Below are 22,247 nucleotides of genomic sequence, written 5' to 3'. Positions count from 1 at the left end.
ACTGGAGCTACTTAGCAAGACTGTAATCACCATCTATATATAATTATAAAAGCGTTCTCCCAAATTTTTTGAATTTTTGTTAACTTAATGAAATCACATTTTTTCCTAGGAATTATTTTTATTGGCTACATTATATCTCCTTCTGTTAATTAAGTAACCTCTCTTGTATTGCTACACATTTTTGTTGAAGGGTTACACTAACTTCAGCATGTAATAATACAACTAAAGTTTTCCAAGTAACAGCTTCATATTTTTAATTAGTTATAAAGCAAAGACTGTTGAGAGAAGTTTTCAAAACTACTACAGTATATTAAAACTTAGATCTAAAAGGAAATGACTTTGGTTTTACTAGACCTACAGCATATTTTCTTTTGTTCATGTAACAGAAAATATGCTATCAAAAGATATGACTGTCAACAGCATGCAAGAATGTGAAATATTCCATATACATATCTTTTTAGGGCTTCCCAGGTAGCGCAGTGGTAAAGAATCTACCTGCCCATGCAGGAGAGACAAGGGTTTGATCCCTAGGTCAGGGAAATCCCCTGGAAGAGGAAATGCCAACCCACTCCAGTATTCTTGCCTGGGAAATCCCATGGATAGAGGAGCCTGGCGGATTATAGTCCATGGGGTCACAAAGAGTCAGACACGACTGAGCACATAATCACAGATACATTTTTATGCAATTATATTTTAAATAATTGTAAAAATATAAAGGATGCATAAAACTGTAAGGATGAGGAAGTATCAGGAAACTTAGTGTAGCTATGAAAGCCACATGCAAGACTGCACAGGACAACTTCAAATAATCTTGTCCAGTGAAAGGAGATGAGCTGACTTTACACACCTTTCAGGCCCGGGAGTCCTGAGGATAGATGAAGGTAAGATTTCTCATTTTCATGAGATTACAGTGAAACATTTCTTTAAAAAAAAATTTTACCAACTACAAACTTGGAAACTGCAAGCTCAAGCTTTAACTATTGTTCTCTTTGTCTTTAAATTTCACCTTGAATACTTTTCTCCTCCCTCAATTCAGAATGCTTCTCATTGTCCACTGCTGCTGCTGCTGCTACCTCGCTTCAGTCGTGTCTGACTCTGTGCGACCGCATAGACGGCAGCCCACCAGGCTCCCCCGTCCCTGGGATTCTCCAGGCAAGAACACTGGAGTGGGTTGCCATTTCCTTCTCCAATGCATGAAAGTAAAAAGTGAAAGGGAAGTCGCTCAGTCGTGTCCGACTCTTAGTGACCCCATGGACTGCAGCCCACCAGGCTCCTCCATCCATGGGATTTTCCAGGCAAGAGTATTGGAGTGGGTTGCCACTGCCTTCTCTGCATTTTCCACTAGAGAACCCAAAATACTGAGCATCTTTATCATAGTTGAAATAGTTCTATGTTGTCTGATCATCACTGATTATTATTAGACCTAACACTGAAATATTTTAAACATCTGAATTTAAAATGTATTATGTAGATATAATACAATACAAAACCACAACAACACAAAGAGGTACAAATAAACACTAACTCAATTTTAAAGAACTTGACAGTTAAGAAACCTTCATCCTGTTGAAGACAATCAAAATAAAAACTTACCACTATTTTGGCCAAGATGCCATCATCACTCGCATCTAAGGTAACCACAGCTTTGTCAGTCTCTATTTCACATAAGGCATCTCCAGCACTCACAGCTTCACCTACAAAACAAGACTGGGTTTGTTTTGTTTTTTAAATATGAATATTGTGTGAGTTGGCGGATGTAAGTGTTTAAACATGATATTAAGTATCAAAATACTCAACAGCTGTTTCTGGGCTGTGGAATGACAAGTAATTCTCATACCGTGTGTATGCTTCTGTGTGTTTATGTGTATATGTATGCTTTGTCACATTTTCCAAAAGCCCAATAATGACATAAGTTATATCTCTTATAATAAAGAAGTGATTACAGAGATTGTTGAGCAAATATTAAATCACATTTTATGGAGAATAGAAGGGGATGCATATCCTCCTCTGAACAAATCAATTCCAGACCCCACAGTCCTTTCTTTTGAATATATTTTGACTATTCCAGACCCCACAATCCTTTCTTTTGAATATATTTTGACTATTATTCCTTAAGAAAACAGTTTTACAATAAATACCACCTCTTTAACATCTTAAGCGAGTTCAGAAACCCTGCCGGCACAGAGCAAAAATGAATAAAAACATATGAAGCATGATGAGAGAAAATCAAAGACACAGCTAAGGTCAAATAAGAAATGTTTCTGTGCAACAGAAATGGTATGGATATTCAAAAATGGAGAGCAGAACCTGACCTGCTGGCTTCTGGATCTAAAAGCAGGTACACAGTAAGGGTGATGTATAGTGGTTTTCTTTGGCGCAAAGGGAACTAAAAGCAGGGAACTACTCACATCGATTCTCTCCTTAAGGCTAGGGCTGGATCATGGCTCTACTTGTAACAGGAGACTGATAAAATAAGGAACCCAAACCTCTGACTAGAACTATGACTTTATATCAGAAGTGTGGGTCTAATAAGGTACTAAGAAGGGAACAAAAACTACCTGAAGACCAGGAACAGAGCCAAGCCACCCTCTGGCTCCATTAGTGCATCTGCCAGTATACCAAGTATCAACAAGATCTAGCAACATCCCTAGACTGAGGGGTGGGGAAGGGGAGACTCAGGAACAGGTGGGAAGACATTGAAACGAAAACAAAAACATTCCCCTCAAAAGTAAATGGTAAAACAAAGTTCCAAAACATGAAGAAATTTAATGCCAAGAAAGAAAACCACAGAAATCAGGAATCGACTCAGAAATTCATTTCAGATGCAACTTGTTTAATGCAACCCACCAAAGATTTTAAAATAAGTATCTTAAGGATGTTCAGAAACAAACAAAGATAAAAGATCCATCACAAGAACAAGAGATTAAAAAAGAAAAATAATGTACAGAAACAAAACATTATCAGGTTGAAAGGGGAAAAAAAACTAAACTGGAAATTTTAGAAATGAAAAATACAATGAATGAAATTTTATTAAAAAAAAAAAAACAAAACAGTCAATGGATATGTTCTACAGGTGAGGTAGTGAAAGAATGATTTAGTAAATTAAAGATAGCTTCAGTGAACTACCTGGAACTTAATATGAGCAGACAAAGTTAAGTAGAAAAGAGCAGCTAGGACATAAATTGAGGCTGCAACATTTGTCCAAAGGAGTTTCAAGGGAAGAGATGGGAGAGAATAGTGGAGAAACGGTAACTGAAGAGATAATTGCTGAGAATTTCTAGAGCTGAAAAGAGATATGTATCTTCAAAATGAAAGCGTACTAAATGAGTTTACAGTGTGGTGATCTATGATGTATCGACTAGGAGGGGATATAGGGAGTCTTGGAACTTGCTGGAAATATTCTGCATTGTGACTAGGTGTTGGTAACCTGGATACATGTGCATATAAAAATTAACTGAGTTTACACTTTGTGCAGGTAATACCTTGATAAAAAGAATTACTGCATACACGTGACTCCACATTGTAGATACACCGTATAGAAGTTGCATACAGTCAACAACAGAAACACAATCTTAAACGCTATCAGAGGGAAAAAAAAGAGATTACCTCAATGGAATGACAGACTGAGAGCACACTTCTCAGCAGCTGCAATAGAGTCAGAAGACAATGCAGTAGTATCTTCAAAAAGCTGGGGAAAAATAACTGTCTAGAATTTTATATGCAGCCAAACCACCATTCAGGAATGAAGGAAAAGTATTCTTTAAATACATAAAAGCTAAGAAAATGTACCACTTATTGATGAGCTACTACAAAATGCAGTTTATCAAACAGAAAAGCAGACAGAGGGGCCGCATGGCCTATGCAACACAAGCCAGCACAGGAAACAAGGACGTGCTAACTAGTGGTCATTTACGAGGGAATGTCCGAGGGGCTACAAAAGTTTACAACCAAACACTAAAAAATAGCAAGATGGGCAAAGTTAGTTTTGGCTTGATAAAACATACAGAATTTTGATATAGACAAGAGAAAAAAAAAATACTGGATAATTCTACATTCCACTGGCAACATATACATAAATATGTATCCTAAAAACAATGGTATATGCCAAAAAATATAAAAATGGAAATATAATCTACAGCATTCATAAAAGCAGGAAATATAGAAAATAACAAGATGTATTATCTAATTAAAGGCAGATGCATGAAAAGAAAAAAGCAAAGAATAAAAACAGAAAACACAAAAATGGCAGAAGTTCAAACATACCAGTAACTGCAATTAATATAAATGGATTAAAACCACCTACTATAAGAGATTATCAAAACAAATAAAAAAAATAAAATCTGGGTAAATGTTGCTTATAAGAAACAGACCTAAAACAAAAATAGAATAAAAGGAGAAAGAAAAATACAAAACACAGAAACACACCCCCTTGCATACCCACCAAAAACAGCTGGCATAGCAATATGAATAGACATACTCAATAAAAGAACATGAAGGAAAATCTAAAACGCAGAAATAACAAATATGCTCTAGAAGTTCACTGTACTAAAACTCCTTCACTGAATACCAAGATTTTCACATAGATGGCTATAATATACCTCAGTTAAAATAGTTCAGAACAACCAATACGAACTATTTTAATGAAATAAACTATCTGTTAGATATTTACTGAACACCTAATAGGCTCTCTCTGTCTAACCCCAGAGAAATTTTCCTACTTAACCAATATTTATTGAAAATATATTATGGTACTGAGGATTCAACAGTGAGGGGAAAACAAAAAACAAAACGGTTAAGATTTCTGACCTTATGAAGCTTCCTTACTATCTTGTGACAAATTAAGTGGAAATTACAGTGGGATTAGGTGAAATCAGGATGCTATGGCAACATTCAAGAGGGGCATCTAATTCAGTTTTTGGTAGATGAGAGAAGGCTTTCTTAAAAAAAAAGAAAAATCTGAGCCTGAAAAAATGAGGAGGAGGCAATCTAGTAAAGGGGCAAGTGATCCAGGCAGAAAGCACAGCATACCCAAAGCCCCCCCGAGGCAAAAGAGGAACAGGGGCCTTCAAAGGATCTGGCCAATAGTACCTGAGAGAAGCCATGAGAGATTAGGCTGGTGAAGCAAGCAGGAATCAGACCCAAAAAGGAATCCTGTCTGTCACTCAGAGAAAGCTGCTGTGCCAGAGTACACAATTTCACGTTACTTCTTTATTTGACACATTTCAGGGTAGTCAGGACAGGCTACATTGCAAACGGAAAGGAATCACATCCTAATACGTTTCTGTTGTAACCGTGGAAAAAACAACTGAAAGAGGCAACCTGGCACTTAAATCCTTCTTTTAGACACCCAGGAAAGAAATTCTGCCCAAAGGAAAACTGTAAAATAGTGTTTTGTCATTTGTGCTTGCCTGTTTCAAATTCCAAACACCCTTTGAAAATCGTTCGCAAATCGTATCTCAGCCATAGATCAACCTAGATCATTTTGCTCCTATTCCTGAATCCCTAGAGTAGTTGTAATTAATCACAAGTTGCACTATGAAATTTTACGCTCCTGCTATTATTTTTTAAAAATGGGTTTTCCTCTATTTACCAAACTATGAACTTCACAATAGGAATAGGAGGCACCTCAGGTGTTTCATACTCTGCCTCATTCCCCAGGATTCCAGGCAGTGCCTCATACATAATGAGTGTGAGATGAAAACATTTCAGGGAAAAACTGAAGTAATATCACAACTCCTCATTTCCTTATAAGGTATACACCAAACTGTCCTTGAAACAAAGCTGAACCGTTTCTTTCAGTTCTACATTTGATTTGTAGCATGTTTCTGACATTTAAAAACTCATGTATCCTGTCTCCTTTTTATTTTAATTAAATGTACACCCATTCACAAAAAACAGACATATATATCAGCTATATGAGAGTCCTGAGAGGGAGATAAAATGTAAATAAACAGAGAGAAGCATCTAATTATGTGGTGAACTTTCCCCAGGAACCACAGCAAGGTGTAAAACATTGTATTATTATGTAAGGCACATTACCCCTAATATCACACAACTAAGGTTCTACATACACATCAATAATCAAAGATAAAGTGAACGCCAAAGAAGAATTTTGAGCCATGAGGATTCCAAATATACTCAGTTTCAGCCTTGGTCTACAATTTAGTGCTATAACTTGGAGAGCCTGCAAGGCACAGGAGTTACAAAGAGCTCTTCCAACACAGACACAGGTTTATTCCAAGCCCTGACACTTACTGGTTGGTAATTTTGACCAAGTTACTTATTAATCTCTCTCTGACTCTAAGGAAGATTTTGAATGTACAGCCATTAGGAAAAAAAAAGTCATGAAACTGCCAATGTTAACTCTTCACATACCTCTTCAAAAAGCACAACATCTTTAGATTAAGAAGTTAGATATGTTATGAATGACCACTGAGAACCAAGATTCATTCTAGTTCCCTACTGCGTGCGTACTCATCATTTCAGACAGATCATTCAACACTCGTTTAGTACATAAGGCATTCATCAGTAAGCACGGGTGTAGACACAACAGTAAAATGTGGCTCTGTCCACAACGAGTTCAGTCTAGAGGAGAAGCCCGAGAGGCTGGTACAGAGCACCAGGGCCGGCGCGAGGCGACAGACGGCTCCTCAGCGGCCGCGAGGAGGAGGGCTGACTGGCTGTAGAAGGAGCCGGCGGCCTCGCCGTGTTCCTGCGCCATCGCCTGGCAGTGCGGGTCAGCAGCCGAGGTGGAGCGGGCCCGGAGCGAGAGTGCGGGCCCCAGGAGGGGCCAGAGCAGAGGCCCGCCCGGGGGCCGCTCCCCAGCACCGAAGCCAGCATCGTCATCATGCTGAGCCTTTGTCCCGGCGGGCGGCTGAGGACTGGAGTACGCGCAGGCAGGCGTCCCTTTCTCTTTCAGATTCTGGGTGTGTCCAGACCAGACAGTTAGTGATAATCTGTATCAACTAAGCACATTCCATGACTTTCGCAGAATAATTCTATTCTGCCGAATGTGAAGAATCCAAGTCTTTACTTAAAAGGTGTGTGTGGTGGTAGCGGCGGGAGACCAAGTAAGTCACGTCTACATGAACATTAAAGAAAACACCTCATCTTAGTGTTAAATTGAACCATGATGACAACTATGATGAGAGACAAAAATAACTGTTTATCAACACAAATATTTACTAGCTGCCCCTATGTGAATGACACTGCGCAAGGCCTGATGGTAAATAATAATAAAATAGACCTGCTTCAAGAAGTTTCTAGTCTGACTGAGGAAGAAGACTAACAAGCAGGCCAAGAAGTCCCATCCAGTCAGTGCCCAGGCAGCGAAGGAGGATAGAGAAGGGGCCCCTAGTCAGGATTTGCCAACTCTTTCCACCACACATGAAAAGATACCATTTGTATGCCCCACGGCCCAGGCAACTCAGCTCCTAGGCCATCTGAAGTCCTACTCTGAGGGCTGAAGGCATGAGTAGTTGTTTGAGAAGGAAACTGCTAGGCAAAGTTAACCTCCCTACATCCCTCTGCTCTTACATTGTACTGCAATGCCCATCACACATGTGGCTAACGCCTATTACACTGGACATTGCAGACACAGAACACTTCCATCACCACAGAAAGCTCTGCTGAATAACATAACCTGTAATTCCACTCATCAACTCTAGAATTCTGCCATAATAGAAATATTAACAATAAATGGGAAATGCTATTCATAATGATGAAATGTGATTCAGCAATAAAAGGAATGAATTGCTGATACATGCTACAACATGGATGAACTGCAAGATCACGCTAAATCAAAGAAGCCAGTCACAAAAGGCTTCATAAAACATGATTCTAATTTACATTAAATGCCCAGAGAAGGCAAATTTTTAGAGACAAAAGCAGATCAAGATAGTGGTAAGAGAAAGAAGTGACTGTAATCAAGCATTAGGGATTTTTTGGAGGGTGATAGAAATGTTCTAAAACTGGATTTTGATGACGGTTTCAGAACTCTATATATTCACTAAAAAATCACTGAATTGTGCATTTAAAATAGGTGAAGACTACAGTGTGTATATTATACCTCAAAAGCTGTTAAAATAGTAGTATACTGAAACAACATTGAAGTTATGTGTGAAACACACATTTAAAAATTTTTCCATTTTAGCATCCAAACATGTATACAAATCCCCAGAAAAAAACAGTAACCAAAGCCATCTACAATAAAAGCCAGAGACCCATTTAACTTTCCAGTAGCACCTGGTTATAACAATTCAGTGATCAACTCATCCAAGACAGTTTTATTTCTGAATTCTATACACTATATTAGTTAGATATAATCTAAGGTTTGCTTAAAAATTGTTTGAAATATTCAAGATTCCCAGTCACATGACAGAAGCAAAGCCCACATGAAGTGACAGTTTCTGACAGATAAAAACACCAAGCGCGGCAGCAGTAACACAGCTGTAAAGCAAGTTCTACGTGGGTTCCAGATGTGGCCAAGTATCGCACACAACTGTTAGTATCTCAGCCTAGTTTTGTTCCAGTGTTTCAGGATATGCTCTTAAATATCTCAAGAAAGAAAACAATGTTTTTCATATTCTTAAATATGCTCTCACAATAGGAGGGAACAAGAATATTTTCTTCCTTTTTGTTGTTTTAACAGATTTGACCTTCCAGTTTAGTTCCGTTCAGTCACTCAGTCATGTCCAACTCTTTGTGACCCCTTTGATTTGACCTTTAAATTGATGAAAAAATAATCTATATACACTTTAAATAAAAATAACTGATGCACACTTCCCCCATCAAATAACAAACTTGAAATAAAAATGTGGAATTGCAGTACAATTCACCTTTCAACAGATTTTGAAATTGTACATGTTACCTAGCATTTTTGAACTGTTTTCTCTACTAACTTAATGATGCATATTCTTTACTTAATCCTCAGACTGAAATTAAGTATCGTAATATTCATTATGAAACTACTTTTCTAACACTCATTAGATCAACAAAGATGGGAATAATTTATATGCGGTATCATTACATGTTTCCGTGTGATGATAGTGGTTATCAGGAGGCTGTGACCACTTGGCTGTACAAGAGCGAATGGAAGTCCCTCACCCACTCCCTGTCTGTGAAACGTGCACTCTGCTTGCCTTCCCAGCCCTAGAAGCTGTCCATGAACATAGCCATGAGATAGAATTCTGGTGCTGAGATCACCTGGACAGTGTATGTGACTAAGCCCAGTGTAGGCCTCTGTATACTTTTAAGATTCTTGCTGGTGGTGTGCGGTTCAACCCAGCCTGTGGCCTCTCATGAAAGTCCCCTTGCTTATTAAACTTGGCACATTATCAAACTGGAGCCTCTTTCTTCCATTTCTCCCTACCCTCCATGTATGAGGCAGATTTCATATGACACTCATGAGACTCCTGAGGAGGTTATGAAACACTATGACTTCAAAAAAGAGAAGGAAACTGAGTTATCACAGAATTCTGAAGTCAAGGATTTATCTTATATATCATCTAGTTAAACTCACTTCCAGATATTTCATGGCAGAGTGGGAACCCCAAAGGACAAATCCAGGCCAGAGTTTTTTACACAGCACTCTTATTGCCTTGGCTTACCACACACACACACACACACACGTAACAGTTGTGAATTACAGTCTCCCATTTTCAAGAAATGTTAGTTTGTAAGAGCCAACTGCCATCCACCATCAGATCATTAGCCTTAGCTTAAAAATAAATTAGATTCAAAATTAGACACATTATTCTTTTTCATGAAAAAAATTTCAATCCTCTTAAATGCCTGAAAGTTTAAACTCAGTGTTTTAAATAGTAACCATACAATAAAGATCTCAAGATAAAAATGTTTTTTAAATGTAGCTAGTGAGATAAAAAGTATATAAATGTTTTCTTACAGAATATAAATGTTTTTAACACATAATGATAGAACCAAGTTGTGTATCAAGCACTAAACACACTAAGCCATATATAATCCTACCCATGTATACAATACATAAAGAACTAAATTATGCTCACACACACCAAAAAAAATTCATAAAGGTGATGAACTTAAAAAAGAAGCCAGTGAATTATAGAGAATCAAGGATTTAGACTTCTCTCTATTACTTATGTGTACTGGTAAACATTTCTCCTCAGCTGGTAGAACACAGAATTTTAAAAGCAACCATCAAGGAAACAGCCTCCAAGGGCTTCAAGTACATCCTGGCTTGTCCTATATGAAAACAGCACGTGTAATCAAAATTAAAAAAGAACAGAATAATGAAACCATTTGTCTCCTGGCTCTTCATCATACTCACCATATTCTAATGGCTGTGAATAACTTATCAGACTGCCAGTGAGCTGAAAGACCAAGAGATAAATGTGGTCCAAAGAACCCTCTTATCTATTAATACTTGCCCCTCAGGTCTCAAAGTGTGAAGAAATTTAATCTTTTTATAATAATCTTAAAAGGCTGCTCTGTGTCTGAATCATTATTTAATGACACCAACACTCTGTCATGCTGAATATGGAAACAGCCAAAGCTCTGTAATTCATCAGGAAAAAAGAAACTTAAAAATAGATTCCAACTGACTGCATTATTAATAAAGGTGGAACTTTCTTAGATACTGATAATTACTTTAAAAGGTGGCAGCAACCCTGCAGAGCCAATGGCTCAAAATGCTTCCTAATGAAGCACTGTTTCTTTCATTTACATGACATTTGTCTTTCTCAAATTCTAGAAAAGTCTCTGTCAGGTTTTTTTTTTGGTTATTACCTCTTCCTCATTCTCTCTTTTTGTCCTTGTGGAATTCTTCCTATTGGGTTAGTAGAGGATTCTCATTCTATTCTCCATGTCTCAGCTTCTCTTTTATATTTTCTACTGCTTTATCTCACTGCTGCATGCAGACTAATCTCAGGTTGGACTTCACGAAACCTTTGTCAGTCACGTCTACACTTTAACCCAAACCTGAGTTTTACATTTTCTAATTTTGGAGACAATATTTTTCATTCCTAGAAGTTCTACTTGTCTTTTTCAAATCTGTCTGGATTGTGTTTGTCTTTTTTCATAGTTTCAATTCCTTCTCTTACAAGTTTTATCATTTCAAACATATGTTTTGATATATGCAGTAATTCCAATTAACTGAAGTTCTTGGAGGTCTAATTCTGCTGCTTGTTATGTCTAATGACTTTTGCTCCTAAAAGGGAGCTTCTATGTCAATTACTAAATTTGGAATTGTGAATTTGTGGTTAAAGTGGGACTTTATCTGGGAATCTTGTGTGAACTGGCTTAGAGACTATGTTTTCCAGAATAATGGCATCTGCCAAGTAATCCAGGAAGACTATCAGCCCAAGACTGCTTCACCTCTACTTGTGCGTTTCCAGAAAAGGCAACTACTACAAATCTGAACCCCCAAAGCCTCATGAGAAGAGGCCTATGAGAGAACATTTTCAACAGAGCAGGCATTTTAAATTCCAAGTCAAACAAGTATATTTGTCTGTTAGCATATGGCTTTAGAAAGCTCCCCAGGTGGCTCGGTGGTAAGGATTTTGCCTGCAATGCAGGAGACCTGGGTTCTACTGCTGGGCTGGGAAGATGCCCTCGAGAAGGAACTGGCAATCCACTCCAGTAGGCTTGCATGGGAAATCTCACAGACAGTGGAGCCTAGCAGGCTACAGTCCACGGGGTCACAAAAGAGCCTCCTTGTGTCATACCTCTCATCTCCTGTACTGGCCCAGCCCACAGATCCAAACTCTGGCTGCAAGGCCCATTCTATCATTTGTCTCATTGCCTTTCGAGCACCCCAGTCCTGCCCCTAACCCACAAGAACCGGGCACTTTTCTCTCATACTTCCAAGCTTGTACTTCCTTCCACTTGCAGCCTGCTTCCCAGCCCCAACACTTGTGTCACTGCCATGAATGGCTCATTTCCTAGAATCACAGCACAGCCGTGTCATACTCTGAACTCCTGCCCACTGCCTAAACCCTCTCTATACCACTTCATAAGCACTAGAGTGGACCATTCAATACCAGCATTTGTCTGGATGACATCTGTGCCCACTGAATTTCACAGAGACCCCAGAAGTCCTTTCAGGGCTACCCGCTGGGGTCAGTCCTCCCGGACCATGTCCTTCATTCTCAGCTCACTCATTCCTCTTCCCTTTACATGTTTAATGCCTGGTTTATCATTTCTCAGTCTGAGGCATAATAATGGCTATGGGGAACTCATATGGTCAATATTGCTAAACATCTGTTCAACAAACCCTAATGGAAATTCAACTCTCCAAAAGTTTAATATGTTGCAGGAGGAGTAAAGCACACGGAGATGGCTAAAGAAGCCATCCCACAGCCAATACCTGGTACATGGCAATGACAACAGAAACAAAAGAGGAAAAGAAACCAGCTGCCAGAAAAATAAAACGTCTCCTTCTCCAGCTTCCTCCACAGTAATTTTTCCTCTGTTCTTTTGTACCACGAGCACTGTAGCATCCTCATCTCTTTGGCCTCCATATACTTAGTCATATTTTTTTAAGCACCATACTAAGTATTTAAAATCTGGCAAAATAATTATTTACAAGAATTACTATAATACTTAAGTTGTATAAAAACAACTTACGTGATCATCAACAGATAAATGGATAATGATGTGAGATATATACATAAATACATTATTTAATGGAATACTACTCAGTCATAAAAAAGATGAAAATGTTGCCATTTGCAACAGCATGGATGGACCTTGAGGGTATTATGCTAAATGAAATAATGCAAAGAAAGATAAATATGATTTCACTCATACAAAGAATATAACAAACAAAACAAATAAATCAAACAAACACAGAGCCACAGACAACAGAAGAGTGGTTACCTAGTAATCAGGGGAAGGGGAGGGGAAGGCAGAGAGCACAAAATGGGTAAAGGGGATCAGCCACATGGTGACAGATGGAGACTTAAGGTTTTGGTGGTGAGCATACCGCAGCACAGGGAGAAGAAATATGAGTCTGTACGCACGAAATACACAGTGCTAGAAACCAATGTTACTTCAGTAAACACATTCTAAAAAATCTGGTAAAATGGTTTCTATATAAGGAAGAGATTAATACAGCTTAGGTACTATTATAACAAATATTCTCTTACTAACAAGATTCAAAATTCACATTGAGCTTATAAAAAGCTGAGGAAAGAGTAGTTTCTCACTCCAAGTTATATCCCAAAGGCTACAGACTGTACAACTTTAGAAAAGATTAGCAGAAACATCTCAGAAGTGATGAACAGAGTTAATAAACCAACTTAGAAACTTTTACAACTGTCAGTTGACTCATGAACAACTTTGCTCATCCTCCCACCAGAGGTATTTTGAAGTTTATGCCAGACATACTGTCATTTCATACGTAAGTATTTCAACTCATATCTCTTAGAGATAAAATTTTTAAATGATTATCACAGTACCATTAAACCTCTAAAATGATTAATGCCTTAATCTCATTAAACATGTAATTTTCCAATGTGCCCAAATGTTTTAGTTACTTGAATCATAAACAAAATAAGGTCCCTACACTGGAACTGGATTATGCTGCTATACTCCTCATGGTGTCACTGAATACATCCTCTATATCTCCTGGAAATTGGTGTTAGAACTATAAGCTTGACCACATTTGGCTCAAGTTTCTGGCAAGACAATCTTATAGCTGGTGGGGTGTACTAGCTGATTTTCTCTCTTTTTGTGATAATAGCACGCCATTGATGATCACTGGCAATATCCCTTAATTCATCAGAGTCTGCAAAATTGTGACACAGTGACATTCTATCATTCCTCCATCTTTTAAGAATTGGGAAATATGCCACTAATTAGAAATTTCTTTGCACTTGGTTATTCTGAGCTACAATTCGTAGAAGAAAGGCAAGGACAATACTTGAGTCTTTCCACTTATCGTCAGTTTTCAAAATGAGTTACTTTACTGGCATTCCCTAAAGGAGAATTTTTGAAAGCTCTGAATTCAAATATATTTAATGTGTTTCAAAATACACCATAGATACCACTCTTACTGATCCACAAATTGGCCCATTTTTGAGTCCTGAGTCCATTAAGATGCCCTCAGGAGTTTTGGGGGAACTTAGCTTGAAAGGTTTTTCCAGTGGCTCCGACAGTAAAGAGTCTGTCTGCAGTGTAGGAGAACCAGGTTCAATCCCTGGGTCAGGAAGATCCTCTGAAGAAGGAAATGGCAACCCACTCCAGTATTATTCCCTGGAGAATCCCATGGACAGAGGAGCCTGGTAGGTTACAGTCCATGGGGTCGCAAAGAGTCAGAGATGACTGAGTGACTTCACTTTCAGGAGTTTTTGATAACTGCTTTGCTTTCTAAATTGACAATATGTTCAAGCAGGAAACCCCAGTTCGATTCCTGGGTAGGGAAGATTCACTGGAGAAGGGATAGGCTACCCACTCCAGCATTCCTGGGCTTTCCTGATGGCTCAGCTGGTAAAGAATCTGTCTGCCACGCGGGAGACCTGGGTTCAATTCCTGGGTTGGGAAGATCCCCTGGAGAAGAGAACTCTAGTATTCTGGCCTGGAGAATTCCATGGACTGTACAGTCCATGGGGGTCACAAGAGTCAGACATGACTGAGCGACTTTCACATTCCATCTTGTACACTGCCTGCCACAGACCTGGAAGCAGCTATTTTCCAAGAAGCTCTGGTTAACTTCAGCAGGAAATGGCATTTAGCGACTATAGTCTCATTGTTAGGGGTGCTCATCGCTAGCAGGCTTGGCGTTTTTCCAGGCCCTGCCACGGAAAAGAGCTAGAAAATTAATCAGCACAGGATTTTTCCTTAACCATAGCCATCTTTCATATGTTTTCCTTTAAAACACACCCAAAGGCTGGGTTCCCAATAATATCAGCTTAATCACTCATCTGCCTTATCCCATAAAACACATTTTAAAAAACCTTAGAGTAACAAAGACAACCAACATAACCACTATAATACAATTACTCTAAACAGTTCATATTTTTAGAGATGTCATTGTCTTTCAGTTACAATTTAGCAGTATATACAGTCAAGTTTACTGACATTTGAAATAGCCCCTCTCTGCATGGTTGTTGTATCAGTTAGTCAGCATATAATTAGGTCCTTCTGCTTCATCTGGTTTCCACGGTTAGAAGTCTTTTAAAATTAAATTGTGTTAAAATTATGCAAAATATGTATATGTTCTAAAGTTAAGGAGACAAACAAGATACATTCAGAGAAATCTAGCGTCTACTCTCTCCACTCACCACACTGTTTCCTCAACTGCACTATAGATAACCACTTTTTTTTGTTAATTTTTTTTGTTTTAAAATTTCCAAATATTAGTACTCCTATCTCTTTTTTTCGTGAATGATACATACTGTATCTACCAGTTTCCACCTTGGTTTTCTGCCCTGAAGGTCTCGCTACAATAGTATACAGAGATACTCTTCATTCCTTTTATAGCTGTGGGTATAGTCTATGTTATTCATCAAACTCTGCTGACCACAGCTGGACTGTTTCTACCTTTTGCTATTACAAACACTGCTGTAATAAATAGCCTCACATGTGTATCTTTTCTTATTTTTGCCTTGAGATAGGATCCCTAGAAATAGAACTGCCTGGCCAAAGGGTAAATATAAATGTAATTTTTCTAGGTATTGACAAATTTTCTTCCCTAGCATCATCGACTTAATGGACATGAGTTTGAGCAAACTCCAGGAGACACAGAAGGACAGGAAAGACTGGTGTGCTGCAGTCCATGGGGTTGCAAAGAGTCAGATATGACTGAGCAACTGAACAAGGGATTATACCATTTTGCATTTCCCCCAGCAGTGTTTGAGAGTGTCTGTTTCCTCCCATTCCCTCTAGTTTCATCAAAAGGATAACTTATCAAACTTTTAAACTTCTATTAAAGTGATTGGTAAGAAATAATAAATCAGTGTAGTATTAGTTTGTGTATTTATTAGTACAAAATATTACTTTTCATGTGTTTAAAGGCAATTTGTAGTTCTTTTCTGCAAATCTTCTACTCCTATATCTTGCCCAGCTGATAGTTTTCTTATTCTGTGCTTTTTAGAAATATTAACCCTCTGTGGTTAAAAACTGCAACACCCTTCTCCATTTTGTCACTTTTTTACTCTATTTATTATGTTTTCAGCTATACTAAAGTTATTATTTTTACTATCAAATTATCTGTAGTTCCTTTATTGCATCTGGAGCTTGAGTTGTAGTTAGGGTAATTATCTACTTCCAGAGGAATTCACTAGCTTTTTTTTCCCTAGTACTTGTCCAGTTTCATTTTTGTACATTAAGTGACTGAGTCATTTGTAATTTATCCCTGGCACAGCACAAGGACTAAATCTAGTATCATCTTCCTTCACTATTTAAACTATAAATAATGGTGTGCATCTGTGTCTATTTCCTCATTTTCTACTCAGTTCTAGTAGTATGTCTTTCTATGCACCAATACCACAGTTTTAATTACAAAGGCTTAATAACATGTTTCAACATCTTAGTAACATGTTTCTACAACTCTCCTTTGCTGCTCTTCTGTAAGTTTTTTTTAGTATTTTTTTATGTGTTCTTTCCAGTGAAGTTTATAATCAGATTGCCTAGTTACAGGAAAACACACATACACAGAGTCATTATAAAGTAACAAACTAACTTTAGGGAATTGACAATTTTATGATGCTGAAACTAAAGGAAGTGTTAAGAACTAAAACTTGCAAAAAAGCCTTAAAATAGCTGATCATTCTCTGCTTGTGAAAGCAGAGATACAGGCTAACCCCATAAAACCTTTGCTACATTACCACAAGAAATTTTTATTTAAACAATAAAGGTTAACAAGCATAAGAACCGATCATTTCATGTATATCATGTATTGTGTAAACCAGCAGATTAGGAAAAAACAAAAATGATCAAATAACACAGGTGTTAGTAATGCACTACTCACCCTCCTTTTTCAGCCATTTCACAATGTTCCCTTCTTCCATTGTAGGAGACAGTGATGGCATTAGTATCTTAATAGGATCAGCTGAAATTGGAAAAAGGAAAGATTAAACACAATAAGTAATACACCTCACGAGGCATCAACAAAAAGTTCAAGTAAATTAATATGAAATTCAATCTGAGGAAAAAAATATTCCAGTCTGAAAGACAGCCAACTGGTCAAACTAAGTGTTCAGTAATCTTTTCCAGAATATTTTCAATTCCTTTTTCATCGTTCCCCCAAGTCCTCTATGCATATTTTCAAGCCAGGCGCTTACAAGATTAAAAAAAAAAAAAGTTGACTTATGTTTCATCTTTTTCTCCTTCCCCTTTTGTCACTAGAAAAAAAATATTTACAGGTAAAACAACCAAAGGAAAAGGCAAATAAAAAGAAAATAAACTGGTTTCTGATAACCTACAACACAATAATTAAGATTAGATTTACAACAGAATAATCAAGATTAAACTTCAAAAAACTGGTTATGTTTTTACTTTCACCTAACATTACATACTATTCAAGAATCATGGGTTCTTGCTGCTAAGTGTGAAAAGGAGAGGTCTGCCTTGTTGTGGATGATCTGGCAAGAGAACTTCTGTAATTAAATTAATCTGAGATTGTGTTCCATACCAGAATTCGATTAAGGATCCAAAAAGACAGACTCAAGCCAGCGTGACCTCTCAATAAAGCAGGGCTACTTTTCCGTCAAGTATCAAAAAAGAAGATATTTCATATATTTGCCAGATGTGCTTCCAAGAGTTCCACCTTCCAGGACCAGAGCACACAGTTGTTGCATTACAATTTACGGGAAGGTTATACTAATAAACAGTTACCCACTCCGGTGCTTCTTTAGCAGCAGCCACAGTAACAAACTACATTCCCTGAAATCCTCTACAAAACTTATTCTCTTCTTAGATTATTCACCTCTCTGACATAAAAAAGCAAAACATATCACATCTAGCATATTTCAAATGTGGAAAAGAGTAGAACAGGACTTTTTCTCCCCATTGATGTTTTGGGGTTGGAAATAAGGAAATTTAATACTAATGTTAAATAAAGTTAAACATTTCCTTTGGGAAACAAATAATTTTTATGTAATTTCAAATGGGGAGTTCCCATGGCTTCATGGTAAAGAAGTTCCATCTCTGAAATACCTGGAAGGAAGCTTCTGTCCTCCCTGCACTTTTCATTCACTCCCCTCTAAAGGAATGGGAAAAGGACCCGAACAAATACACCTGCCTGTCTTCTCATTATAAGACCTGCCTGCCTATAGGGAGCCTGCATTTTCCCTTCCCTTCTTCTATGCAGTAGGCATCAACGGACCCGCCTTCACAGCAGACAGCAAGTCCAACTCCCTCTGTTCCTGCCAGCAGGCCCAGTGGGTGCTGGGAAGTTACTCAGGATGTGTAGTTTATACACACAAACTCTCTCTCAAACAAAAGGCCAAAGTCTACATAGGGGTTGTACTCAGGAGTCCAACTGTAGAAGGCCACAGACTTAAGTCATATTTTCCAACTGAACAAAATCATCAGCGTTAAAACTGTTACTCTGATTTCCACCCGACTGACTTTTTGCCTCTTTCTCAACTGGTACTAAACTATAAGGATACAAATGTAGAATCATCACTCTCAATAATACCCCAACAGTGATAGAGCCCAAGCCAAATTCTAAGTCAACACACCCATTTCATATATGAGAAAAATATAGCCCCTGATCGAGGGATCTGAATTCTGCCTAACTCCCAAGGCTGTACTCTCCTACACTCTATTACCACTCATCAATAATTGATGATCCTTACCAATATGGACCATCAATTAATTAGTCATCGGTTATTTATAGCCTATTCACTCAGAAATTCAAATGTGAGTATTCTTCATGTGTCTAATCAAATAGCCTAACAATCCCTCTCTATTAAAAGTTCAAGCCTGACATTATGAGATGGAATACTTCACAACCACGTACATAGTTTCACTACAAGGAGGCAAACTAAATGAGCTGCAATGATTCTATGTCCAGATTCTGATGTATGACAAACACAAATTCGATTTTCTCAAAACAACGTCTCTCTTCAATATTTTTATACCTTGGTTCTAGGTGCCATGATACAACTAATATTTATTTTACGATTCTCTCCTATTATAATCTCTCACCTATGAGACTATCACATTTTCCATTATTTCTGACATTAAGTACTTTACTATGAAAATTTCACATTATTTTATGAATTCCCACATCAAGAACCACAACAATTTTCATATTTTAAAAATAAAAACGTCATTCCTCATATAGCCACCCTTCATGGGTGAACTGGAATTGCTTCTCTGAATAATGACAATAAAACATAAAAATTCTGTAATAGATCATTATCCTTCTCTGAAATGAAGGTGACAAAAAAACAAAGACATTCTGGACATTTCCATTATTCAGTACTATCTCCTGATTGATTATACTGACTTATGGAGAGTAAAATGTGGAATGTGTTTTCTGATTAATCTGACCAATCTATCCTCAGACTCTCATGCTAGAAAATCATTTTTAAAAGGAAGTATTAATTTATTAATGAAAATGAATATTTCATTCTAGTATATCCTCGTTCTCCCTGAAGACTATACACATCTTTTCCAAATATATTTTTTTCAGTGGGAAGGTAATTACATAAACATAATACCAGTTTTGAATGAAGGGCTGCACATAAGTAATATCTGATGGCTGCTGTCAATTCTTTTGAAGATAGTATGGGCTTTTCTAGACTCCTTGAATTTTAACCTGTACATAACATTGCTTAATTCCATTAGAAGTTATATATCACTTCCCTTCTCATTTCATGTAAGCAGTACATTCTATCTTTCTCCTAGCAAACTGAGGAGGCCTTGAAATGGGCACCAACTATAGTTCCTATTCATATTCATATTACTATAATAAAGGAAATGTGGCTTTTTATTTCCCTGATCATACAGGTTACTTCACTTAGTACTCAAAAAATACCCCATATTGTGTTAAGACTTTAACCCTCTTGTAGTCATTTTAGTGTTTCTTTTTATCAAGCTAAAAAGTATATCTATTGGCTGATAAGTCTGCCCTGCTGTAGCAGTTAAAGACAATATTTAAAATATTTTAAGGTAACTAAAGTAATGTACATTTCCAGTTTACATTAAATATACTGATTTTAGAGTCTCATCAATCCATCACAACTGTTTTAATCTCATATTCTGCCTCAACAGAATGGCACTGTCATTTTTTAGCATATATTTTATATTTTTAGAACACGTTTTTCCTTAGTATATTGCTGCTTTACCTTCTTCATCAGGCATTTGAGCATATGAGCAATCACTCACTCACTGAATCTATAGCAGTTTTTCTAAACAATTCCTAATTTCTTCACATCTGATGTTCTGATCTTTCTAAAGCATAATTCAGTTTTCAACTGCAAATATAGTGCATTAATTTAATTTCTTATTCTCTAAAGCATGTCTTTAATTTTAAAACACTCATAGATCAGCAAAACCTATTTAAAAAGTTTTAAATTGAAGATCTACACAACAATTCTAAAAGGTCTCTAGATTAAAAAAAAAAAAAAAGATTAATATAAGCAAACTCTTAAAATACAAAGGCAGAACAAATAGCTTGGTGGCTAATATGAAGCAGATCTAAGCTCCATCACTCTAACAATTAGGGACATTCCACAATTTACATAGGGTCATGCTCTGTTCCATAACGCGACTATAATCCAAACACAGAAATCATGAAGTGAGGATAGACAAATCGAAGAAATAAATTACCCAGAACTTTATTAGCACAGCTCTCTGTTCTTTAATTTGCTTATTTCCTAATAGAGAGAAAGCTTTTCATTTAATCACTTCTCTTTCTGACACAAGAACTCATTAAATAAAATTGACCTTTAAATTTTCTGCTTAGATAAAGCAATTCTGCCACCTGCAGGCTGGATGAAAAAAGGCCATATGAAGTACAAGGAATTTCAAAATCAGTACCAGGGCACAAAGTAATATTAACACTGCAGTACTGAATAAAGAAAGGTAAAGATGTCACACCGGTCTTTGTTCAAATACCTATTTTGATATAAGAATAGATTGAAAATGTCAATGAGCAACAACAGAAAACATATGCATAATAGTTTGTCTGAATATAGTATTTAAAGTAACATACATCATGAAAGATGTCCCTCAAACAGTATACATGGCCTAAGTAAAGGACAGGGAAGCAGAGCGGCAGCCCATGGGGTTGCAAAGACTCGGATACAACTTAGCGACTGCACACACCCACACGGCATAATCCAATTTCTACCTACTTAGCTTGTATGTACACAAAGACCGAAAGGATTTACTCCAAAATGACAACAGTACCTGTCTCTAGTTGATGGCTTTATTATATATGCTTTTTGTTTCTTTGTTTCTTGTTACTTTTAGACATAAACTCACAACAACAGGGAGAAAAGAAAGAACAGTAGAACAACACTTCTGGAAGCAGAAAAGTGAATAACGTAGATAGTAAGACAAATGATTGACTAAGAAAGTCTAAGAAAGCTGAATGCTAAACCAGAAGTGGAAAAACCTGAGATAATCAACCTGGTTTACATGAGAATTTCCCAAAGGTCCAAGAACTGGCAGCACTGAGACCTTTGGAAATACTGGCCCTTTGAAGACTTGGGTGAATGCTATTTAAGTGCTGAGTAACACCACCATCCTTCAACAGAAGACTGGAGGTTGTCTCCTCTGTAGCGGTAAAAGACAAGACCTTTGGGAGACAGGTTGAACCTACACACCTAGAGAAATACAGAAACTACAAAAGTACATTAACTGAGAAATCGGCTGATGTGACTGACAATACCAGAAACTGTGCTAAGTAAGTATTAGATGGTGTGGGACAAATAGGCAAGTTAAACACAAAAACTAAAGAAAAAAGTTTAAAGGGAAAGATATTTTAAAAAAGCAGAAAAGGTCAGTTGAGTTCAGTAGCTCAGTAGTGCCCAACTCTTTGTGACCCCATGGAATGCAGCACGCCAGGCCTCCCTGTCCATCACCAACCCCCAGAGCGCACGCAAACTCATATCCATCGAGTTAGTGATGCCATCTAACCATCTCATCCTCTGTCGTCCCCTTCTCTTCCTGCCTTCAATCTTTCCCAGCATCAAGGTCTTTTCAAATGAGTCAGTTCTTCACATCAGGTGGCCAAAGTATTGGAGTTTCAGCTTCAGCATCAATCCTTCCAATGAATATTCAGGACTGACTTCCTTTAGGATTGACTGGTT

General features: G+C 37.5%; 1 protein-coding gene and 1 non-coding gene across 4 annotated transcripts in view; both read right to left on the bottom strand.

The window, feature by feature from the left end:
- PDHX (pyruvate dehydrogenase complex component X) overlaps positions 1–22,247 on the bottom strand; it is a 75,369-nt gene that overhangs the window by 35,520 nt on the left and 17,602 nt on the right. For all 3 annotated transcript variants that reach the window (XR_009490580.1, XM_059874725.1, NM_001075751.1), the window contains exons 2-3: positions 16,949–17,029; positions 1,594–1,694 (exon numbers count right to left, since the gene is read on the bottom strand). Coding sequence is in view for 2 of the 3 variants with exons in the window: in XM_059874725.1 (XP_059730708.1) it covers positions 1,594–1,694; positions 16,949–17,029 (182 nt within the window). In the remaining variant the exon portion in view is untranslated. The remainder of the gene's footprint in view (positions 1–1,593; positions 1,695–16,948; positions 17,030–22,247) is intronic.
- On the bottom strand, positions 6,758–6,835 carry MIR1343 (microRNA mir-1343). The gene has a single exon (NR_031105.1). It is a non-coding gene; the product is annotated as a microRNA mir-1343 (primary transcript).

This window comes from Bos taurus, chromosome 15, assembly GCF_002263795.3.
Source record: "Bos taurus isolate L1 Dominette 01449 registration number 42190680 breed Hereford chromosome 15, ARS-UCD2.0, whole genome shotgun sequence".
NCBI lineage: Eukaryota > Metazoa > Chordata > Mammalia > Artiodactyla > Bovidae > Bos > Bos taurus.
This window is presented reverse-complemented; position numbering and strand designations above follow the sequence as displayed.